The 18781-nt window shown below is 43.2% G+C and overlaps 2 protein-coding genes across 3 annotated transcripts; both read left to right on the top strand.

Moving 5' to 3' along the window:
- Positions 1 to 852: 852 nt before the first annotated feature.
- On the top strand, positions 853 to 11221 carry gpr108 (G protein-coupled receptor 108). The gene is made up of 18 exons (XM_076728376.1): positions 853 to 1259; positions 1579 to 1698; positions 3904 to 3954; positions 4124 to 4215; positions 4317 to 4387; positions 4559 to 4764; positions 4853 to 4915; positions 5009 to 5110; positions 5187 to 5320; positions 5842 to 5917; positions 6066 to 6139; positions 6238 to 6355; positions 6464 to 6594; positions 7023 to 7066; positions 7155 to 7204; positions 7701 to 7784; positions 8079 to 8200; positions 9432 to 11221. Exons 1-18 carry the CDS (start codon positions 1164 to 1166, stop codon positions 9517 to 9519), a joined length of 1722 nt encoding a protein of 573 aa, XP_076584491.1. The 5' UTR covers positions 853 to 1163; the 3' UTR covers positions 9520 to 11221.
- An 840-nt stretch (positions 11222 to 12061) lies between these two features.
- On the top strand, positions 12062 to 18644 carry soul5l (heme-binding protein soul5, like). 2 transcript variants are annotated; one of them, XM_076728383.1, is made up of 7 exons: positions 12062 to 12269; positions 13068 to 13127; positions 14266 to 14347; positions 14461 to 14581; positions 14674 to 14813; positions 15361 to 15524; positions 16280 to 18644. In XM_076728383.1, coding segments are annotated over exons 1-7 (1062 nt in total). In that variant the 5' UTR covers positions 12062 to 12267; the 3' UTR covers positions 16773 to 18644. The 2 variants fall into 2 exon arrangements, with proteins under 2 accessions (XP_076584498.1, XP_076584497.1); XM_076728382.1 differs by having other exon boundaries at positions 12252 to 12396.
- The last annotated feature ends 137 nt before the right edge of the window (positions 18645 to 18781 follow it).

Below are 18781 nucleotides of genomic sequence, written 5' to 3'. Positions count from 1 at the left end.
TTCTCATTAGCATAGTTTTTGGCTGCAGCAGGATGGTGTTTTCAATGAAAAAGCACAAAATTCAATGAAATCACACTGTGCTCCATTTGCTCAGCAATAAACGGCAGACAAAGTTAACAGCAGGCTGGGGAACATGTTGGCACATATAGCTCCTAAAGAGCCAGATATTTCACTCAAGAGTTGGTGGAGACCAAAACATAAAAGAGACTATATGTACTCATATTTATTAGGTGGCCGGAAACAGGACTCCAGATGAATGCTTATGTAGCTCCTTGAAAGTTTTTGTGTTTTGTTTTCATTTGATTGTTGGTTTGGTTGTCTGGTTTTTATTTTTGTGGGTCATATAGTGCACCAAATATTTCATTTTGGCATTTAAAGTATGGATGTGAAGTTAAGTAAGTAAGTAAGTAATAATATGCATAATAAAGCTTTTGTCAGTATCTTTCTTTCATGAAAAGTAAAACATTCCTTTAATGGTAAATAACTTTTGTTCCACGTGTCACACATGGCTAATGTCATTTCTGCATACATGGCAACCCGGACATCTATGCATCCGACGTGGACTGACATTCGTGTGAACACTTTCAGCCGGAAGCTTACAGTCAAAAAACTGAAGCGTGTGACCAAAGCTAGGACAGGTAGTACAAGGTACAGACAGAGTCGTGTTAGTGAAAATCTCAACTGTTGGACAGACAAATAACACACGATTATAGATTGTTCAGGTAGACCGCTGTTATAACTGACATTTACCCTAATTTTGTACATGTTGCTGCACGGTATCGCCCTGTAATTTACTTCAGCGGCAGTGTATCGGATGTGAAGCCGACAGCGGCTGACGCTTTTGTCCACACCATCCTAAATGTTTTGTTCTTGTATTCAAGACCAGGAAGTGAGAGTTTGTGAGAGCCATCTACAGGCTAGCTGTTCCCATACGCGATGAAAACACAAAAGAACCCGACAACGTAACGTTAACATAAATTCTTATACTTTTACGCTAAACGACGCAATTAAAGAACCGATACAGAGATTTTGAAGATTAGCATCGCTGTGACTCTCCTCGTATCCTGTGAAGACTGCTAGCTAGCTTGCTATTCAGCCATCTGGCAGGATTCTCGCTCGCTAACATTAGCAGTTCGTTACCGTTAGCAAGTTACTGCCCGGTGATGGCTGTGGCACATAGAGGTTGTGTCGTGGCTGGATGTTTACTCCTACTACTGCTGGTTGGGTGCAAAGCCAGGATACACAAGCTCACCCTAAAGGTAAGGCGACTATCTCAAATCAGAGTTATGTTAGCTAGGCAGCTAAAGCAGAGTACTGCACTGGTTTGAGTCCTTCAAACGGCATTTTATTAGCTAGCTAGGTGTGCTTTAATTAGCTTTGAGAGACGAAGATCCAAACATGGTGTCTTGCTGTGACAAAATAAATCTCGGTTATGAGTGAGACAAATCTAAGCTGTGAGGATGATAACAGATGACTTATCGGGGCTTGTCTGCTAGTGAACTGGAGATGTAAATGCTAAAGGACTGAAGTGTTTACCACAACACCTCATCTCCTGCTTCTAATTGCTCTTCTTCCCAGAATGAAACTCGATTTATCGTCGACCTGAACAACTTTGGTTTTTATGCGAACGGGACTCTGGATGTCAACCTGCTGTCTCTGCGCATCCCAGAACCGACGGTGAACTACAGCTTATACCCTGTAAGAAGTGTTTGTTTCTGTGTGTGTTCGTGAGAGTTTGTTATAGTTGTGAGCTGTAGCTACTTTCGCTGGTTTTCAACAGGTGGAATCATTTTCTTTCAAACGGTTATATGAATCAAACGGAAGAAATGCACGCTGGGATGCATTTACATAAGCGTTGAAGGAGAAGGCTGGTGATACTCTCTAATTTTCTTACTGTTACCTGCTCCCTTGAAAGACACAAACCAACAATGAATTGATCCTAATAACAATTATTGCTTTTGTTGTCAAAGGCTGATGTGATTTTTTTCCCCCCCATGTGCCATAGTACTGTTAAAAACATACCAATAAGCCACACCATTGTTCCAGATGACATGTTCCTATGTTATCATGACCATGGGCACAGTCCTGCATACAGACACCTGGTGCAGTAAATCCTGCCAAGCTTTGTATGTGCACTGTCTGATAAAGATGTAAAATATCCAGACGCATATGAAATTATATACTTGCAACCAGATAGCAATTGTAGCTGATGTTCACGCCCCCAAAACCACAATTTCTGCCAATCATTAACAGTGAAAGGGGAAGCAATTAAGCTGAATTTTGTTGTACGACATGCTTTTCCCCTGGCTATCCACACATGCCCTGCAGCGGCTTTTTGCCCCCCAGTTTGAGAGCCACTTGAGGAACTAGTGGTATCTAACAGTGAGGTTGCAGATTGCACCCACAGACTGTATAAAACATGGACGTAGTCTCTGTAATGTCACCCACAGGTTTCTGAAGAGTCATTGTGAAGCTCAGTGTCAGTTGCTCTGGCTGTCACCATCATGGCAGCGCCTGACTCTGCCAAATTCCCATGTAATCCAAAAATGGCCAAAGAGGTGGAGCTGAGGGAGTCTGAATGAAGCATGGTTGCTGAAACCTAGTGCCTAGCTGTCACTCAAACCAGCCATGCTCACAACTATGTATAACTGTAAGCCTTAATATGATTTTAGTCAGTGGGTTACATAAAAATGTAGCCCCTATACAGTTTTCATGAATGGGAAATTGGCTATATTCTGTTGTAAAGTTGGGCATTCCAATATGAGGGTCTATGGGGATTGACTTGCCAGGCTCAAGTGGCCATTCGACGAACTGCAGCTCTTGGCACTTCCATGTCGGCTTATTTTTCAGCCTCAGAGGTTGCTGCTAGATTGCAACCAGCTGAACACCCCTCGCCTCACCCCTCCCTTACCAACCATGTAGGACGAGGATCCTCAACGACATTTGTCCAAGGGCCAGAGTTTTTCAAAGCAGGCACTGTGGGGGCCAAATTTTCAGAGGGAAAAAACTAGTTCTAAACTGCCTATTATTGTTTAATATTTTCACTTTCTTCTAAAATTAATGTTGTTTTATGAGACCATATTGGTGTGAGTGATTCTTGAAAAACATGGAAAATCCAAATTGATAACTAGATACTCAACTAGAAAACGCTCAGTGACCTCTGCCAGGATCCCGGGAAGCAAACAATGGCTTTGCAACTCAGTTGGCCAACAAAAATAAAACCAAGTGACGCTAATAGACAAACTTAGTGATTCTCCGACGACATTAGAGTTACCTCCCACAGTTTGTTGTCGGCTCCAGGGAATGGAGTTATTCATGATGACTAATTGAAATGTATTATCTGGTTCTCATTTAAAAGTCAAATTAATCAAAAATAAATAAACAAATACCAGATTTTATTTTTGCCTAAGCATGGAGGTGAGAGTTGCAGTACAATAGCAGTGATAATGAACTATATGCTGAAATTAAAGAGATTCTTGGATTGACATCCTTGTTTCTGTATATTTACCCTTGAAGAATATTCATTGACTGTAAACATCAAGAAGCATATATCAACACTTAGTGGAGCCATTGGTAAGCTGGAGACTTGAGATAACCTCCATTTTATATTCAGGTAGCTTTTTTTGGTCTTGCCCCTGAGGTAATTTTGTGGAGCGATTATGTTTTCCCAGCAGCAGAATCACAAACATGTGAAGTAATTTGCTTCTAGCTTGTGGAGTGAGTGGTTTCACCTGTAGTATTTTCACTTCTTATTTTACTCTGACCACTGGAAGTTGATGCGAAATGTCGGGAGCTCTTAAATCGAGCCAGACTTATGGGTTGTTGAATGCTACCAGTCAATTACAAATACTGGAAATCGTGTTTTTTTGACCCACCGACTGACCTCATTATAACTCTCTTTAGGTCGGTTTCAGCCTCTCCAGGTCACGTGTGAATGGAGTCTTATCCTACACGGTGAGTACATAAACATCTCTTGAGGACATCACATATTTTCAGACTTGTTTTAATTAGTCACAGTATTATGTCAGTAATGCAAGATACTGGTACATTATTGATGTTGCAGGGCAGGTCTAGTGGTGAGATGTTCAGACGTTTGACGGCTGTGGTTTTTGTTTTTTCTCAGGCAGAGGAGCCGGAGAAATGCCCGCTCACGCTCAAAAAGTGGACCAACACAGAGCCGCTCATTCTTTTTCTTATTGATATCCAGGCGCTCAGGTGTGTATGTTTCAGCGCCAGTGTTTGGAAGAGTGTGTTACTATGCCCTGGCAGCCTTATGTGAAGGTTAACTGTATAATGTGTATGATGTGCTTGTGTAGTGTCACTGTGACCGCTATGGGTGACCAAGATAACACCTTGTTCGCAAAGCCAAAGTCTGAACCGACTAAAGGTCAGTGCCGCTCACACCTCACAACAAAATCAGGCAGTGTTTTAGAGAAAACAGATTGTACTTTGATATACAATGTGGGAATATAAAAATAGCTTGTTTACCACCATTTAGTTTTAGCCAAGGAATATGACATGTAGCTTACTTTGTCTCGTGTCTGTTTGTTTATTGCAGGTCAGAAGAAAACCAGGGACGTTTCCGCTAATCTTACTGTTAAAGCAGAAGAGAAGAGTGTGGACCCAAATGGAGACAAATCAAAAGACAAGCAGAATGGGAACAACAAGGACAACAAGCCTGAGAATCAGAACAAAGACGGTCAGACAGACGGATCGACTGTACCTGCAGTAGAAGCTAACAAAGTGAAAGGAAACGAATTCCAGGTAAGAGGTGGTTTTTTGTTTGTTTGTTTTCATGTCTGTTCGTATGATTTGTTCATGGAATCATTTTCTAATCTGTATTTGCTTCCAGCTGTGGAAGACCAACAATCTGGTTCTAGCTTTGGATAAAAATAATGGCTCCTATAACTTCAGTGTAAGTACACCCGTCTTAACCGTTCCATGTGATGTGAAACCGTGTCTGATGTGCTTCAGTTTGCATGACTTTCTGTCTGTCTCCCCTCCACAGTTCCACATGGTGGTCGGCTTGCTCGCCGAGGGTCTGTACAGCCTCAAGTTCCACTACTGTCGGAACAGGTCGCCTGGATACAAACAGCCCTACTCGTTCACGGTAAGCTCAGTGTTTTTGCGTGAGGACACACGTGCTCAGGTATGCACATGTGTTAACCTGAACGTATCCTCTGCAGGTGGAAGTGACGGAGAGGAATCCGGGCGGCTACCTGTCTGCAGCAGAGATTCCTCTGTCTCGCCTTTACATTGGTATGGCTGGAGTCTTCTTCACTGCTGCCATGGTGTGGGTGTACACACTCATGAAGCACAGGTACGCATGGTAACAGGCTCTCTGACATGGGTGCTTACAGTATTGTGGAGCAGAATCCTGTGAAGTAGTGGCAGCATCCACAAGCATAAGAGTCATTCCAGCAGATCTGTGAGCAATGCCTGAACACAAGCATGCTCAAAATGACATGTTCATGTAGAAAGAATTAATATATATCATGTGCACTGTCTTAGTTTAGCCTATTAGCTGAACATCTTTGAGGAATGTCTGTTCAAAAGTTGGATCTGTTCCATCTAATAGACCTTCTTCACGGAAGACGCTTTGACTTGTTGCGTCAGGAAAACCAAAGATGAAGCAAACTTGGCTAACTGTGTCACTTAGTGTATCAGAAAGTCATACCAGTGAGTCCGCACAACAGCGGGACTCTGGAACTAGCTCGCCTAAATGGAATGCAGCCATTTTAATGTATTTTGATCGTGCTGAAACTTGAGCAAAGTGGAAAACTCAAATGTAAAAACCCTTCATGATGTAAAATGCATCGTCCCCTGCGTGCTTGTTTACAGGTACAGCGTGTTTAAGATCCACTGGCTGATGGCAGCACTGGCCTTCACCAAGTCCACATCGCTGGTTTTCCACAGTGTAAGTTCACCGTCACCACAGAGCACACTGTCGCCTCTTCTCTAATATCTCGTGTTTGTCTTTGCCTTTTATTGTGTTGTCGGAGTTCTGTCTCTACACCTGGATTCTTCGTCCTTTTATGGAACCTCTCTCTCTCTCTGTCCCTCAGATCAACTATCACTTCATCAACACTGAGGGGCATCCGATTGAAGGCTGGGCCGTCATGTATTATATCACACATCTGTAAGTACAATTTCCCCAGGATACAGAGTTTAAAGCTCTTCAAGACCCTGTTGTACCCTGTTTGTTATTTTTACAGTTTGTATTGCTGTACTTTCCAGGCTCAAGGGGGCCCTCCTCTTCATCACACTGGCACTGATTGGCACCGGCTGGGCTTTCGTTAAGTACATCCTGTCTGACAAGGAAAAGAAGATCTTCATGATTGTCATTCCTCTGCAGGTGTGTGTGTGTGTGTGTGTGTATGTGTGCATGATAAACAGAAGCTGTGTGTGAGTATTTACGCTCAGTGGGTTTGTTTTAGTGATCCGCTCACCTGTCGTCCTCCAGGTCCTGGCTAATGTCGCCTACATCATCATCGAGTCCACAGAGGAAGGCTCCAGTGAATACTATCTGTGGAAGGAGATCCTCTTTCTGGTCGACCTCATCTGCTGTGGAGCCATCCTTTTCCCTGTTGTCTGGTCAGTGTGTGGTCTGTCTAAGGTGTAGCAGTATATTTAAAAAATCCATTAGAGAAGTATAATAAAGGCTAGTTTTCAGACGAGTGTATAAGCAGCTTATTGTTTCCACAGAGGCTAGTTGAGATACAAGGATCTTTATGGGAAAATGGCCATACAGCATCCAAAGTGCCCCATTTTCGGTTTGTTTGTAAGACAATTAACTAGTAGACAATTAAGTAGCAATTACCAAAAGTAATGCTCGAAAGCAGGAGTGATGATGGGCCATTATGAAGAATAAAACTACTCAGTTTACACTCCAAAGCCTCACGGTATGAAACTCCTAGTCAGAGATTAGTGAGTTACACGGACCATGAATGCAAGTTTGCCCATGAGGGTAAATAAGATTTTCAGTCTTTGTATTTTTCATTCTCACACATCTGTCTTTACAGGTCCATCCGTCATCTACAGGAGGCCTCTAGCACCGATGGCAAAGGTGAGAATCCTGATCAGTTGCAGCCAGAAGGTTTGATGAGTTGTAGACGTTGACATCTTTCATGAAATTTGGTCCACGTCTCTTTCAGCTGCCATGAATTTGGAGAAGCTCAAGCTCTTCCGGCATTATTACGTGATGGTAAGAAGAAGTTCAGCGCAGATGTATTTTTATCTTCTGTCCTCCCTCCGTGCATCCCTCCATGCATCCACCCACCAGATCTGACCTATATTAGACTGCCAGTGAAATTAAGCTTGTCAACCAGTATTGATAGCTTGTTATCTTCATTCCTAAGATTGCCAAAAAAATAAATAAATAAATAAATAATGCTGATGTGGTAGATGATGTTGCTGATTTTTTTTTAATTACACACATTTTCATTATCTTGTGTCAAGCATTATTCTTACCACAAATTACTGAGTCACAGCAGTTGGCAAGAGCACTGCAGGCTTCTCATTGAGCAGAGTCACTGCTGCACAGTCAGATACTGTTTGACCTGTTTGAGCATGTCTGTTATGCTGTGTTGCAAAGCAAGTTTTACTATCCTCGAGCAAGATGATAAGGGGAATATTCACTTAAGATTAGTGCAGCTTTCAGCTTGGTGCCAGTTTTGATATTCTGTTTTTCTTCATTTCAGATCGTGTGTTACATCTACTTTACAAGGATCATAGCCATTCTGCTCAAGGTCACCATGCCTTTCCAGTGGCAGTGGTGCTATGAGGTAAGACAGCAATCATGTACAATATCAGTCTGCCTTTACTAAAACACGGCACGGCACAGGGACTTCTATTTGAAGGGTCTGATTCCAGTTGTATGAAGCCCACTTGTACTCTGGCCGGAAAGAAATTAGTTTAATTTGACAAAACACAGTAAATGTGCAGGTAGCTAGAAGCTGTTAGCTTGAGGCTCAGCTGCTAGCAGATCGACTGTGAGCTGTATTCATTTTTATTATTGGTGCACATCTTAATGATTCTTCTGCTTTCTGTCATAAAACACACTCCTCATGTCTCTGCAGTTTCTGGTGGAGGTGTCGACTCTGATCTTTTTTGTGCTGACGGGTTACAAGTTCAGACCGGCGTCCAATAACCCCTACCTCCAGCTTCCCCAGGACGAGGAGGATGTGGAGATGGATGAAGTGTAAGTATGCACCGTCACTCCTTCCATTTAAGGCTTTAAACCCTGTAGACTGTTTTACACGCTCATGGCACGTCACACGCATCATCTACGCTAGCCGCTGATGGTAAAATGGCAAATTCGTGCACATACTCACACAATGATGGCAGTGAGCTGTCATGCAAGGTGCTGGCCTGACCATCAGGAGCAATTTGGGCTTCGCTGTCATGTTGAAGGACGCTTCAAACTGTGGCAGAAGGCAATTAGTGGACGCCCTGCAGTGCCTCCTGAGCCACAGCAGCTAACGTGCTGCTTTCATAACACCGAAGGCAAGCTGTTAGCTAGCCATGCCATATATTATAGATTAGTTCAAGAAGAAAGAAACAAAACACAAATATGAATATTAGAAATATTTTCCCATCATGCTCTGGGACCTATAAACAGGTAGATAATGTTAGCATGGAGACAGTGAGCAGTGGGTGGTTTAGCATACTTGTGTTGATTTTAGCCTATATTTCAGTACATCTTCCATGAAGAGACAGGCATTAGCTGCTAGCATTTCCTATCCGCACTGTAACCATGAATGTAGACAACGATCACTGAAGTACTTGTGTTACTGAAGAAAACGTCCGGATCTGGATCCAGTTAAAAGTTAAAAGGAGTGGAGTTTTTAGTGATTCTTAAGTGGTTTTATGGTCGTCTGTCAGTGAGGGACAGCAGACACACAGCTGTCAGTGGAAAGAGAGATCACACTCACTGCAGGAGTATTAATATCAGAACACATCGGCTATCGTCTGACAACGATTTAGCCCTCTGGCTGCCAGTGTGTCGGCTTCCGGTGCCGTCAGCGAATGTCCATACAGCAGATATCGTAACCAAGACTTCCTCCTCCGTGGTTTCTGTGACTTTCAACCTTGACAGCAACTCAACATCTCAGCTCTTGTCTATTGACAGATGTCTGCATACTTGAAATTTCCAGGCAGCCGATGGGTTCTGAGAAAACATTCCAGCCACTGTGTTACGCCTCTTATGCTCTTCCCACAGACTGTTTACCTGCATGCAACCAAAGCCTGCTCAAACATAATTGGTCAATACTACTCAGATTGCAAACAACCCAGAATACTTTGACTATCACAATCTTGTTGCTTGCACACAGACTCTGTTTTTGTATCAATCAGACACAAACGATTCCTAAAAGTTAAAAGGCTCTTTAAATGAAGTGTCGTTGCTCCTCTCTGCTTCCCCCTCTGTCCAGAGTGACTGAGTCAGGTGCGCTGGAGGGTATTTCCAAAGTCAAGAAGACGTGTAACGGCCGCGATCGCCAGAAAGAGTCCACCTTGTGAGCGGGAAGCTGCATCTTTGGGGGGGACCCACTGAACATCCCCGGGCCAGCTGGTACAGAGGGGTGCACACGGACCAAGGCTCCCCACCCCCAGTGACAGCTTTCCTTTTGAAACTCTCATAGTGGTTGCAGTGTTTGTGCCCACTGTCTGGCTATGCAAAAAAAAGAACAAAAAAACAAAAAAACTTTGATGGACGCCCTCCATTTCCTCGGAGCACCTCCACCCAGAAACTCTGAAAGGTGTCAGAAGGAGACGGGCTCCTGCCACATGGAGGGGTGGAGATATGGAAAGGAGGTCTGATGTTCTTTAGTTTTCATTCTCTCTCTCTGTCTCACTCTCTCACTCTCTCTCTCTCTCTCTCTCTCTCTCCCTCTCTCTCATTCTCTCTCCCTCTCCAAAGATAATTACCATTTTAGAGAAAAGCTCGGTTTCCGTTATGTTTGTATCGGTTATTTAAAAACGGTTCTTCTGCCTCTTAGTTGTACCTTTTCGTGTGTGATGTGAGTGCGTGTGTGTGTGTGAGTGTGTATGAATAAGGGGCAACACAAAATTTAAACACAATGTTTTTTGTTTTTTTTTCTTCCCTTTGGAGTCAATGGCCCGTGCTCAGGTAAAAGGCTAATCAATATATATTTCAAATTTAGGCTACAATCTTTGTCTCTCTCCCACCATCAGGGCTCAGTAATGTCCCATCGGTTATGATACAACTTTATCGCCACACAATACTGTACATGTTACTTCTTTCTTATACACTTCATTTATATATTGAAATATATGGACAAGCATAAGAGGTCGTATATTTCAGTATATTGACTTCTTCCATATTGAAATGTTTCATTTCAATATTACTGTATGTGTTGGAGAGGTAGGAGCTCCTCCCAGGCCGTCACATGGACCGCTGCTGTAATTTAGTGCTTTAGTGGTTGAGGTCGGCTTCACGTCTGTGTGGATTGGTGACTCGTGGACCTCTTAATGAATAAAGTTTTTGGATCGGTCTCTGAAATGACCAGGAGTGGCCCTGCTTGTGTTCGACGACGGCCTTGTTTTTTTTTTTTTTTCTTCTTTTTCGGCCATGCTGTGCCAGTCTGGGCAGAGGATCGACCTGACTGATCATTTTTGAATTTGTATGCTTTCGGTTTTACCTTCTTGCTCTTGATGTGAAGCTTCTTTTATTAATTAATGATAACGGTAAATGATCAGAAACGTGTTCAGCCGGGCGGGGTAGATTTGTAAATAGTTTACAGAGAAAGACTGTTGATACAAAAGGAGGCACATAACACTTTCATAAAAACTGCATAGAGGCTTTGTAGACAGCGCTTCAGACAGTAATGACAAAGATTCAGCTTCAATCAGATTTATTGATTCCTTTAATTGACGGACGGTAGGAGTCACGGATGTGAGGAATCAAGAAAAGACTACTGAGAACCACAGACACTCCTGGACGGGGATGGCTCGGTGTTCACAGACTGGTCATGTGTGTCTGTAAACCAGTTGAACAGAAGAGGTTTTGTGCTTGTTACAGAGCTGTTTGATATCTGTGTGAATTGTCACAATAAAGCTGGTGTTCTGGAAAGGTCTCAAACAAAGCTGTTATGTGTAAATGTATTCAGGCAGTTGGATTTTGTAGCTGTGCTTACAGAAAACTAATATCTATAAAGAAGGGGGCGTTAAAAGAAGAGTGATGAAACAGAGGTCATGATATCTTTGCTTTTAGTCGGCTTAAAGTCCAAAAAGACACACATGCCATAATGCAACTCAGTGGCATCTTTTTGCTTGACCCTGTCTGTCTGTCTTTCAAACTCCCCCTTTGTAACTGTCTTGGTTTAAAAAAAAAAAAAAAAAAAAGCACCAAAAAAAAGTTCAATACCAGTTATTTTCTCCTCCAGAGCCACGTTATGGATCTGTGTTCACAGGCGGTGAGTGTATGTATGAGGAGTCAACCGATTTTGACGAGTAAAATCAGCTAAAACTGTGACTATGTTTAAATGTTATATAAAGTGAGTAGTAGTAGTAGTGAGTGTTCCTGTATTTGTGTTTTTCTCTCTGGTTTGCAAAGTTGATACCTGGTGTTTTGTGTGTTCCACTCTGACTTAATAACATCAAATTAGTGCTTATTTAGTCGTATTCAGTATTCTAGATGAAAACTTGGCAAGCTTTCAGGGCCTTTAACCTGCAGCAGTGTGCAATAGAACATGGGAAAGAACTTGATCACTGTGCTGGATTGCGCCATTTAAACGATCTTCAATCCTTCAATGAGATGCATCCAAAATCCTAAAACTGGGGCATGTATTGAAAAACTGTCAGCTAATATCCAAACACAGTGGCGTGGTCCTAAATACCGCTCAGCTCGGCTGTACTGTAGATGTTAAATATAACCAGCCCATATGACAGTTCGCTCGCCTTCATCCTCTCATTCATGCGCGCTCTGATGGACAAATGATGGCGCATCTTTGAGCAGCCCCCCTCGTGCTGCGGCGTGCTGGAGGTGAACTCTGGCTGATAACGAGGCTCGTCGTTGCTGTCCTGTGTCGGTCCGCTGGTGCGCAGCCATGTGCCAGCTCAGCCCCTCCCTCCTGCCAGCTCCAGGCGCACGCTGGTCCTCCTCACTGCAGTCCACCGGCTCCCGTCAGAGTGCAGCAGACTGCAGTCTCCATCACACTCCTCCTCCTCCTCCTCCTCCTCCTCTTCTTCCTCCTCCCTGCACTCCCCTGGCAGGTGGAAAGGACACACGCACACGGGGCCGGCACAATGTGAGTATCAGCTCTTATATATTAGACTTAGAATAAATACCGCAGGCTGATTTTGCGCTGTTTCTTCACAAATGTTTGGCCCTAGCTGATGCCTGTTTTAGCGACTTTTCTGCAGCGTCATGGACAGGTAAAGTTGATTTTTGCGTCACTGTTGACTGCGTGCATGGAAATCTGACCTTCTCCCTCAACATTTTACATACTGCTTTGACACCTGTGCGTAAAAAGGCAAACGCATCAGCGGATAGACATGAAACTGAGCTGGTGATTGTGTTTTGAGATGCCGTCGTTAAATAACCCTAATTTTCCTAAAACGGCCTTGGATTTAAAGGAGGTGTTTGGTTAAGTTGAACAGTCGATAAACGCGTAGATGTCAGGGGTTGAGATGAGCTGCTGGACGCTGTTCCTCCATGACCTCCAAAACGCCTTTGATTTTGAGAAGGCAGAGCCTGATGATGCAGCAGACCTCTCCCTCCTTCCCTCCCTCCCTCTCTCTCCCCTCTTTGCGTCGGAGCAGAAAAACGTGTCCCATTTCATCTCTGCAGTGCCAACACCGGAATGCAGCACACTGACACACACACACACACACACACACACACACACACACACACACAGTCAAAGCTTCTTCAAATCTGTCAGCCGAAATTTCTCTTCTGACGTTTTAAAAACGTCCTAGTTGTGGTTTTTTATCAGTTTTTCAGGCTTTTTTTTTTTTTTTTCATTGTCTCATTCTCTTATTGGTCCGTGCGTTATTATCCTACAAATACTTGAAATGAAGATGAGTGGTTTGTCCTTCTTCAGGGTTTTCATCCCAGTCTTGGCCATTTTGGCCCTGGCGGTCTCTGCTAAAGGAAGTGTTGGGTAAGTCTGTCGCTTCAGATGGATGCACTACATGGCCAAAAGTATGTGGACAGCATATGTGAATTCAATTCAGCACTTTTCTGCTGCAGTTGTCTTAAGAGCAGTCTGACATCTAAAGAGAGGGCTGGCTGTTATTTTGACAAGCCCTGACTCTGAGTTACGGCCTCCATGTGTGATTTGTGATTGCTGGACGTTTCATTCCAAAACAAAGGGCATTAATCTGCTGCTGTACCAGCCTCCACTCTCCTACAAGGCTTTTAAGTGGCTGCAGTGGTTTCTTTGTCCCATTCAGCCACAAGAGCTTGAATGGGGTCAGGCACTAATACAGTTACCAGATGATACTTTGATCTAACACAGCATTGCATTAAAGTGTTCAGAGCAGGGACTTCTGGCTGTTTCAAGGTCAAGACTGAAAAGGTAGCAGTGATGGTGCTTTTGTCTGGAATGAGCAAAGTGATGCTCGCTCTAAAAGAATCGTAAAACTGATTTGTTTTCTTGATTTGAAAGCTTTTCCTTCGTGGGTTAGACACTTGATTCTCATTGTTTCAACACGTTGTCTTTTCTGTCTCCTCTATCACCATCTTTCACTTTTCGTTTTGTGTAAAGTAGTTTGTATCTTCAGTTTTGAGAAGCGATATGTGATTACAGCTATTTTGCCTGCTTGCCTGACGTTGGGTGATCAGGCTTTGCGCCGGTGTGGTGTTAGACAAGGGTTGAGATCAGGGTTGAAACTGGAAGGTGCCAGACAGAAACTTTTACCACAACGGTGGAGACACATATTAGTCAGCCTCAGCCTTCACATAAGTGAACCATGTCCATATACTTTTGGCCTCCTATCATCACTCTTTATCTATACTGCATATTTATGATGTAGAATGTTGTACAGATATATTTCTATTTGCTATTTATTGTAAGATAATACACATATTTTACACATTTATATTTCCATATGTGACACTGTTTATTATTTGGAGCTGATTTAGATTGTAGTATAGTGTACATATTTTTACACACTTTTACATATTCTCTAAGATCTTGTTTCCTTTTTCTATTTGATTACTTTTGTACAATGGGAGCACCTGCACCTGATCCACTTTACTCCCGGGGATCAATAAAGGACTCTGATTGTTTGTTATAGGCCGAGTACCAACAGCAGCTTTTGCACAGAGTCAAAGGAATGTCTGGAATATGCACTGGTCTGCAAAACAGATGAATACGAGGTGAGTGAACTCAGTCAAACAGCAGGGACATCTTTCCATCAAGGTGCCACTTCTCAGACAGTTTTTTTCTCTCATTTCCCCGTGTGTGTGTGTGTGCACGTGTGTGTCTTCAGGTGCGACACTACAGTCCCACTCGCTGGGTGTCGACAGATGCCGAAGCCTATTTCATGGGTGTGGGTGCAGCCATGGCCTTCAGGAGACTTTTCCAGTACATCTCTGGAGCTAATGAAGGAGGTGAGGGCAGGACAGACGCAGAAAATCAGTATCATCATTTTGTGTGTCTTATACTGTGTGTGTGTGTGTGTGTGTGTGTGTGTGTCATGTAGGTATCCAGATGGAGATGACCGCCCCCGTCCTGGTCAAGATCCCAGAGGAGACCAAGTTGTGGGAGCCGGCTGTCTACACGCTCAACTTCCCGCTGCCGGCAGCCTATCAGGACAAGCCGCCCACGCCCACCAGTGACAAGGTGAGCTGAGCCTGACCGGAGGGGAGCGAGAGCCTTTAGGTGCAGGGGGAGGCAGTTATTTCCAGGACTTGATGAGCTTGCTCTTGCCAATCAGGAGGTCAAATACTTAACCTCTCAATGCTTGTGTGTAATCTGATCATGGATTTTTGCTGTAAGATCAATAGAGAGCATTGACGGACGTCCAGCACACTGCTGGCTCCGGTGCCGCCTTCACTGACTCAGCACAATAGAAATAGTGCTGTCTCATGCTCTATCAGCGCTGCTGTCCTGTATCTGTTTCATGATTTAATTAATTAATTTAAGAGTTTTGTTCCAGATGTCTGTTTCCGACAGTATGGAGGACCAAATCTGAATTAGAAATACAACACATTGTTGAAGATTAAACCAACTTTTTGGCTTTGACTACTCATGTGGTCAGTTTCACAACTCTCCTGTGTGCTTCTACGCATCCATTTAAACAGCATTTTGTGCTGCCTCGCCTACTCTCTATCAGTCTACTGAGACATACGATGTGACGGCTAATGCTGCATCTGTGTCTCCTGCACAGCTGTATTTCACTGAGATGCCAGAGATGGACGTCTATGTGAGGAGTTACGGAGGCTGGATGCTGTCTGTCACCTCCAAGCTTCACGCCCACCTGCTGACTAAAGAACTGGAGAGAGTTCGAGCTTCCTACAACCACAGCTACCACTATGGAGTCGGCTATGACAGGTATTACACACGTCCACGAACGCTTAACAATTTCTGACATTCCTGTGCTGTTTAGTTTGGCTGCCAAAATTTTACAGGTGTTGCCTAATTGACATGAGAGTTGCAACCAAATGTCGGTTCCGCAAACTTACACTGAACGTTTCTGTAAAATCTGGATCCATATGCTACTGAGAGCTCAACGCGCTGCGGCTTAAGAACACAATGCAAATAGACAAAAAACACAAGCAAATAGCACAGACAATGGCAGCTGTTTCCAGGGGACTCTAAAAAGTGGTGCACACGGCTGCGACACGCTTGTGAGTCTGTAACTCATGAATTTACTGAAGTCGTCTCTTAGTAACCGATCAGGGAAAATAAACTTGAGTATTTTTTTAGTGGGACAACAAGAGTTTCCCAGCCGAGTCCAAGTGTGTGCATCAGCTTTTAGTGTCCCCTGGAAACCGTTTCCATTGTCGTCTGTGCTACTTGCAACATAGAGAGGATGCAGGTTGCATTGTGTTAAGCTCCACTGTCATGTGCAGATTAAAAGCAAATTACAATTTTCTATAATAATCAAAGTAATTTAGAAGATTATAAGATCTGTTATGATGAACGATTATGAGACAGATTACACACACACACACACACACACACACACACACACACCAACACACACCAACACCACTGCTCTCATCACTCACTTGTAATTGCTGCATTCATCTCTTTTGCTCTTTCCTTGTGTGTGTATGTGTGTGTGCGCGTGCGTGCATGTGTAGTCCCTTTAAGCTGTTGGACAGGCACAATGAGGTGTGGTATGTGGCCGAGGGGCAGGTAGTTTGCTCAGATCCACAGGAACCGACCCCTGCACACACTCCCAGGCCGACCATGACCAACTCCCCCACAGACCCTGCGTCTGACCCTCTCCCACACACACTCTCTGACTCCCCCTCACTCACTCCCTCCAGCCTTTCCTCAAACACAACATACAACGCCTCCTCCTCACAAACGCCCTCTGACACACCCACTCTCCCCGCATCCAATGCTCCGCCTAGCCCTTCGTCCAACCTGCCCGCTGATGCCCCGTTCAGCAACCCCCCCACCTCCGCCCAGATCCTGCTGGACCCAACAACCAACTCCTCCGATCCGGTCTCTGTGAGTCCGTCCCTGGAGCCCCAGTCTGACGCTGCCCTGTGGAACAGCACAGCCCACGGCGCTCTGGATACACAAGCCGACAGCAACCCCGTGGTCGAGCCAGAAGACACTCACTAGCAGTCTGATTTGATAAAAGCAGCTGTTCCAGGTGTATTAACATGGAATCTAAACAGAAAAGAAGCAGTGGAGGTGGGTGATAGATGGAGAAGCTGTTCTCTTCCTCCTAATCTCTCTATTCCTGTGTATTACACCAACTCCTCCTTATGGCACTTAGTGTTTAACTATATGTTCTCTCACAGCTTTGCACCTGCAGCTTCCTGTATCAGCAAACACATGCTTATCCACTTTGTCGTTCTGAGGTTATCGTACCAGCTGCATTATATAATTAAGTCTGACGTATGCATTAGTTAGAAAGTTAGAATCCAAGGTTATTGTGTTGAATCAGCCAGCTAGAGCTGAAGGCGGCGATAGATGCTGTTTAACATCAGTTTAACCCTAAAACTAACTTAGCAACTAATAGGACTTCAATGGAAATGAGTCGAAATGGAGTTTGAAGGTGTAATTAGTGATTCCTCAAAGTTTTTGTCAATAGTTTCCAGCCATAACATCCTACAAGCTTCTTGCACTCTGTTGAGCTTCATGTCAGTTAATTTCATGATATATGTGGCAACATGTAGGTGAATCCTTATAAATTCAGTGTGCACATTCATTGGGATCTTTGGTGCTAATTACTGATACTGAATGGCTCTATATGATAGTATATTTCTTGAAATTTCCCAAATTATTCTTATTATTTTTATACTTTGGATCAAACATTTTTGCCCAGTATTTGTTCTCAAAAGTGCCTGTAAAAACACTCACCAAAATCCTATTGTCTTAGTATTTTAAAATCAATTTGCAGTTACAGTTCAGTTACAGTAAGCAATTTGATCAGATTTTGTGGATTTAAAGAACACCTTTATTACAATTTAGGATTATGACAGAAGGGATATTACTAACATACAGTATGCTGTGTACCAGAAAATGGCTTGTTGTTGATTTTCCCTTAATTTCTCTGTTGAAAGCTCAACAAAAAAAGAACAGCAATAAATATTTTAGCATCTTTGAATCACAGTCACCCACACAAGTGTAAAAATGTCCCGCTATCTTAGACTAACATGTTTCAGGAATGAAAAAGATTTTGTTTAGTACAAAAACAGTGAAATTCACACACATAAGCACAGCTCTGGTCCCCTTGAGTCCTGTGATTATTTTTCCGTTCGATAAAAAAACATTAATGTATTAAAATGTTTAAAATTCTTCTTTTTTTTAACCTGCTGGCGGCGCAGTAGGGTGATGTCGTGTTGTGTCATCAAGGATGCACATACTGTATGCGGCGCGAAGTCAGAGGTGATATGACACATGTTTGGTCTGACCAGTGACAGCTGCAGACAGTAATGTGCTGTAAAAAGCAGAAATATGCTATTAAAGGAATAGAAAAAGACTTCTAAACAATGCAGGATTCAAAAACCTTTAAAAAAAAAAAAAGGTTAATCCACCAATTTGTTGAGACAGGAAATACATTCAGCATGTTTGTCAGGCTTCATATAAAGAAAAGGTTTTGGTCAAAGATGTTCAGTGTTAAGAAACCCGTGTTCGTTTCCAAAGGAAACCCCACAGAGCTCTTTTACCTTTTGCACACTCTAGAAATTACGGTCCCCTATGTCAGTTGTGCCCTAATGTTCAATCTTGGACTTACTTTGTATCTGCTTCAAGAAAATCCAATCATTCCACAACAGCACCTAATCTTAATTTTCAGCCTTGGTATGGTGGTGGTCTAATCCAGAAGTTGCAGGACTGCCCCAAAGATCCCAAAGAATCACACCTGATCAACCAGTGCAATATGAATTACATCAGTTAATAAGTGATATTCTCTGTCGATGCGTATCTGAGCTGCATACTGTATGTTCTGAGGAAGGTGCAATAAAAAAAAAACCATAACAAACTCTTGTCAGACTCACTGTATTGTTGATGTCTTTGGACTTAATGAGCTAAGAGAATAATTACTATTCTGATTGTCTGATAGATCCTTCAAGGTCCAGTGTGCAGGATTTAGAGGGATCTATTGGTAGAAATTCAATATAATA

This window comes from Chaetodon auriga, chromosome 4, assembly GCF_051107435.1.
Source record: "Chaetodon auriga isolate fChaAug3 chromosome 4, fChaAug3.hap1, whole genome shotgun sequence".
Taxonomy (NCBI): domain Eukaryota; kingdom Metazoa; phylum Chordata; class Actinopteri; order Chaetodontiformes; family Chaetodontidae; genus Chaetodon; species Chaetodon auriga.
This window is presented reverse-complemented; position numbering and strand designations above follow the sequence as displayed.